General features: G+C 44.4%; 1 protein-coding gene across 1 annotated transcript in view; it reads left to right on the forward strand.

The window, feature by feature from the left end:
- Positions 1–4,854, forward strand: part of LOC134214580 (putative sodium-coupled neutral amino acid transporter 11) — a 142,719-nt gene extending 137,865 nt beyond the window's left edge. The window contains exons 5-8 of the mRNA XM_062693921.1: positions 2,673–2,928; positions 3,659–3,729; positions 3,823–4,286; positions 4,369–4,854. Coding sequence (XP_062549905.1) covers positions 2,673–2,928; positions 3,659–3,729; positions 3,823–4,286; positions 4,369–4,647 — 1,070 coding nt within the window. The 3' untranslated portion in view covers positions 4,648–4,854. The remainder of the gene's footprint in view (positions 1–2,672; positions 2,929–3,658; positions 3,730–3,822; positions 4,287–4,368) is intronic.
- The last annotated feature ends 1,146 nt before the right edge of the window (positions 4,855–6,000 follow it).

A 6,000-nucleotide genomic window follows, 5' to 3' on the forward strand; every position in this document is an offset into this window, starting at 1 on the left:
ACGAGGTGCGTCCGGAGACGCCGGAAAGTATCGACCGCCAGCTGTGCGCCATCGAAGAGGCAATCTCGGTGGCCAGAGAGCAGCAAGTCCCGATGGCTCGGCAGGTAAGCCACTCCCTGAACATCGATACACTCACCAAAGATTTGATTCGATTCCGGAATGTCAATCGAAGGTAGTTTCAGCGTACTGGACTGCCTGAGCTTAAGGCACGCTGCAATTGAATCACAAAAATTATCCAGGCCAGAATGGTGGACCTCAAAAATAACGATTTCTCGAATAAGATCCGCACTCTCCCAGATTATTATGCTAAGCCGTTCTGGAAAATGACCAAAATACTAAAATCCAAGCCTCGGCCCATTCCACCTTTGATCTCACTACACAATAATGGCTCTAAGGATCGCTTGATAACTCCTGCAGAGAAGGTCGTTGAAATAGGTCGTCACTTCGTCAGCTCACACAATCTTGGGCAGAACATCGTCAATCCACACGAAGCGGCCGTGATTCCCAATGACTTCTCGGAGGAGTTGAAGATCACAGCTGGCGAATTGACGGCCTATATCAAATCATCGAAGAACATGAAGGCCCCAGGCTTCGACAGCATCCTGAATCTCTAGCCCCAACACATGAGTGCTCCGTTCTTTGAGCCCTTCCCGCTGATCTTTAACCTGCGTGTCCGGCTCGGCTACTTCCCATCGTCCTGGAAATCAGCGAAAGTGATCCCCATCCGGAAGCCTGGGTAGGATCCTTCCTCCCCGAGAAGTTATCGTCCCATCAGCCTTCTCTTAGGATCAGTGGCGTAGCCACGGGGTGGTTTTGGGCATAAAACCTCCCCAGAGACAACTTTTAGAAGAATTTTTTTTCGAAAAAAATGTTAAAAAGTACAACGTACTAACGTACATTATGCCTAACGTTCATTATCCTATCGTACTTATGCCTAACGTCCTTATGCCTAGGGCCGCGGTCCCGTCTGGGAGAGCTGCGCAAAAACTCATCATCTAAAACTCCAACGAGTTCAAAACAAGTTCCTGAGGATGATCCTCAACACCCCTCCCAGGACACGAACTTCTGAGGTCCACCGTCTGGCCGGTATTAAAACTCTACACGAGCGCTTTGGTGAGTGTAAGGAAAGGTTTAGGGTCCGTTGCTTACAATCGGACCAGGCGACCATTAGGGCGCTAGTTCCAATTTAGGTTATCAAATTATTATTGTAAATATTAGTGTACATAGTAGTTAGGTTATCAAATTTACTAAATTAATCAATGCTCCCTTAAGGCTATTCTGATACATTAGATAAACTTTATAAATTATATTTAAATCCTAACCTTTGCTATTGAACCGAATTATAGAAGGGCCAACTGTGTTTGTAATTTAAGTCAAAGTAGAAATGTTTTGAATTTTTGGCTGATGTGTTGGAGCGCATCGAAGGTGGGACGTGCACCTGGGCGGAGACTGCCATAGCGTAGTGCCCATTCCTGGACCAGGACCAGGAAATGTCGCCGGAGGTAGCAGTTCCCGATGACGATCAAGTCAGAGAGCGGGTAGAACTGCTCTCTACTTAGATTGTCGTTCGGAGGTAGCAGCATTAGCTCCCATGTGGAGCTTTGGTTGGTCTGGTCGCGACAGTTGCATGCAATGTTTATTTATTGTCGCGCTTATCTTTTTCTAGAATGCTGCGGCGGTCTTACACTCGCAGGCTCGACTGCGAAGGTAAACGTCAAGATAGCCGCCGTGTTAAAAGATAGGCAGAATTTTCCCGCTCAAAACAAAACCACGTGCTTTTCGCGAAATGACAGCAGTGTTCAATTGTATTAGTGAGAGGCAACCGGAGTCACTGAGTACATGGAGAGTGTTTATCATGGCAAGTGCATACGGTGGGTGAGATTTTCATTGACTCTGTTGTGTTTAGTGACCGTTGCGATTACCTGAGAAGCAACCAGCAGGAAACCGCAGTATTCTATTTTATCTCGAGATGCATAATACTCTTTAAAACGGCGATAGAATCGCAGTCACCAACCGACAGCGACTGACAGCCGCCTAGCGTGTGTTTAGGGAAGCCTTAACTCATGAATGATTTTTTGGATTTAAACGCTTGATTGAAATCTCCTCTGAGTTTGACCATTTTGAGTTTTCCCCACATCTGATCAGATTTCAAATTAACAAATCCATTTCATTAGAACGGCTGGCCAGCCTAGCAATCGTAGTGAAACTAATTATAAAACTACACGAAACCTAGAATACAACATGCTCCTACGTTTATAAAATGTCCATCTGCTACTCCATGTTGAATTCATTTATTGTCTCTCAATTTCTGTTTTCAACAACATTTAGCACAAAACAATTCAATTTAAATTCCACTCCCACAGAACGTTTGAAGTTGATCTCCTAATACTCCCTGAATTATGTTTGCTGCTTCCCTACACGTTCATTTGACAACAACCTGAGCAATCAACATGCGTGTCACATCCAGAGAAAATTTGTTCCATTGATTCCATGAACAGAATAACGAAAGTGTCCTCACCAAGCATCCGCTTGCGTATTACTCCCATATCAAGAAGCCACACAAGTGCCAATTCATAGAGTCACTTGCACTCGCAAAACCCTACAATACGATGCAATATTCCACAACTGTAACTGAATTCAAATCCGTTCACCTCTTTTTTCCCCACCCACAGCCATGATCTCCTACAACGTGGTCGTCGGCGACACGCTATCCAAGGTGCTGGTGCGGTTGGTGCCCTCCTGGGGCAGCTCGATGGGCCCGGTGCGCTTCGGCGTGGTGCTGGTCGTGACGGTGTTCGTCGTGATTCCGCTCTGTCTCTACAAGAACGTTTCCCGGCTGGCGAAGGCGAGCTTCCTCAGCCTGGCGTGTGTCGTGATTATCCTGTTCGCTGTCGTGTACCGGCTGATGGCCGGCGATTACGCGGTGGTGTGAGTATCCTGCATTGTGCGCCCGACGAAGGCGAACCGCACGTTTGGGAGGGCTTTCAAATGAAATCACTTCGCATGGTAATAGGAACCGATAAATAATAGAAATTATGAAGTGAATCACGTTTATTCTTAAATATGCATAAAGCACTAAATGTGTCTAAAAGTCGTAATGAATGATATTTCGACATGAGAAAGATTCCTTGGTTTCTGTAGGTCAAACTAACGCCAACCGCGACAGAATGCATTTGATACAAATTTCGAAGATTCAAGAAACTTCCCGAAAAATCGTTTTTTTTTTTACATCGCGTTGTTTGAAAATACTTTTATATAAGATAGTTTTGCCAATTAAAAGGAAAACTGCTCAAATTTGAAGTATCGGAGTAATAGAAATGTTTCAAGGCGATTGGAATTCAACTGGTAAAAAAGACATCAAATGAATTTATTATTGGCCCAAAAAAATGGTATACCGTGCCATTAAGCTGTTACGGTGTTTTCTATAGATAAATGGCACATTATTGCGCCAATAAAAATTAATTCGTTGCTCACCATTATAATCGGTTAACAAGTTGTCTATGAACGAACACTTAATAGCAATTTTCCACAACCGCAACCAATTGTATCCAAACTTTGTGGCACACTTATTATCGTACAGCTGTTCTGAAGACGGCGGCAAACAACTTAACTCATAAACTTTCTTATTCTTTCTCACCTACCCTTTCACACTCTACAGACCAGACACTCCGGAATCGTGGCGATTCGCCCACACCGATCTAATCCCAGCGGTGGGCATTATGGCATTCGGTAAGAAATTTTACCACTTTACGAGAATCGCAAAAGTTTTCTACAACCTCAACAACAATAATGTTGTTTGCATTGTTCTTCTCGCCTCCGCAGCTTTTATGTGTCATCACAACACGTTTCTGGTGTACCAATCGATGCGGAATGCCACCCTGGAACGGTGGGAAAAGGTGACGCACATTTCCGTGGGCTTCGCCTGGCTGGTGGCCGTCTGCTTCGGCATCGCCGGGTATTGCACGTTCCGGGCGCTATCGCAAGGTGACCTGTTGGAAAACTATTGCTGGGACGACGACTTGATGAACTTCGCACGGGTGCTGTTCTCCATCTCAATTCTGCTGACCTTCCCCATCGAGTGTTTCGTTTCACGCGAAATCGTCCGAACGCAAATCAAGCGGTTCTACTCCCAAGAGGTTGTGGAATACGACACCGACAAGGATCCAACGCATGCCACCGGTGCCGAAGAGGATGACAAATCGGTTGCCACCACGCTGGTAATCGTGCTGGCGGCGTTCATCATCTCGCCCTACACAGAGTGTTTGGGTCCGGTGCTAGAGTTGAATGTAATAAATAGATTAATTCATATAAAACTGTTCATCAAAATTAGACTCCTATTGCTAATATTTCACTTTATTTTTTCAACAGGGACTGCTGGCGGCGATACCTCTGGCCTACGTACTTCCAGGATTGGCGTACATCCAGCTCAGTCCGCATTCGCTGTGGAGTCGAGAAAAGTTGCCTGCAGCGGGGCTAGTTTTGTTCGGAACTTTCGTGACCATATCCGGAGCGGCGTTGCTTATACCAAACCTCATCGGAGACTGCCGGACGGGCATCATAATGGGCTATTGCCGGGACGATGAACTGGCAGTTAACGGGACCATGGCCGGGACTACGACACCCGCTTGTACTACCGATAAGGTTTAAGAGTTAGGATGTTGACTATAGCTCTATAGATGTTCGGGTGCAAAAAGTGTGACAGGAATTTTGATGAAAGCCACCAAAGGTGCGACATTTTCGTGCAACTATGTTGGCACCAATTTTTCTATTTACAAATCAAGATGTTCTTGTGACATCTTGTACGGTACAGCTATTGAGATAAACCTAAATGCATCAGTCATCAGCATTGGGCTTTGAAATTTGTCAGGGTATGAATGCTTCAACCATTACATGTTATGTAGGGTAGGACAAGGCAAGATGTTACAACCCGGACACTTTCTGAGCATTTTTGGAAGCTACACATGCGATTTATCGACTTTCAGTAAGCAAATGCATTCTTCTTATTTTTCCAGCGTTTTGTTTAGTGGAATGCTGTCATCTGCTTATAAGCCGAGTTAGTGTTGTTCTGGATTATAACTCAACTATTTGAGTCAATAACGAAACACTGAAGAAGAGGATACTTTAAATCTGCAAAAAAAAAACTTGTCGTAAAGTCACAATCAAATTGTAGAATTAAAGAAAAAATATTTAATGTTTGATCGAAATTTGATTGAGTGGATTTGACCGAGATGAATACACTACTAGGTGCTCCAATCTGCCAAGTTTATTGAAAAGAAGAAGGCGGGGGTGGAAAATTAATTTTCAGTGCTAAACGTAAACAAACTCGCTGGCTCTCCCATACTACAATCCAAGATGGCTGAATCGGGCATCTGGCAGATTGGAACACCTCGTGGTAGTGGCGTAGCCAGAAAATTGGTATGGGGGGGAGGGGGTTTCTGAACCTTTTTTATCGAAAAAATAATTCTTTTAAAAAATGTTGTCTCTGGGGGGGTTTATGTCCAAAACCACCCCCGTGGCTACGCCACTACCTCGTGGTGTATTCATCTTGGATTTGACCTTCAGAAACTCGCAAGATACTACGTATCGTATGCTGGCCTATGTTGTAGCCAACAAACGTGCTTTTTTCGATGATACAGCGATAATCTGGCACTATATCAATTGAAACAAGTGCGTTTGCTGAACTTTAAATATTCGTAAGGTGACCAGACGTCCCGCGTTTCACGGGACAGTCCCGCATTTTCGCCATTTGTCCCACACTGAAAAGAGTCCCGCGAAATGTCCTGCGTTTCACTTATTTCAAGATAGTGTCCCGCGAAATAAAGAAATATTTTAAAAATAGCAGTAATTTAGTAAACGTTCTAGAACTTATGAGATTTTGAAAATATATTATATTGATTGATGGTTTTCGATTTTCGTCACATACAAAGCATCGCTCCGGAGGCTTGATGAGTGGTCTTTCACCCAACGCCACGGCCGCACTCGCATGTGGTTTAAGTCTCT

Source organism: Armigeres subalbatus, chromosome 2 (assembly GCF_024139115.2).
Source record: "Armigeres subalbatus isolate Guangzhou_Male chromosome 2, GZ_Asu_2, whole genome shotgun sequence".
Lineage (NCBI taxonomy): Eukaryota > Metazoa > Arthropoda > Insecta > Diptera > Culicidae > Armigeres > Armigeres subalbatus.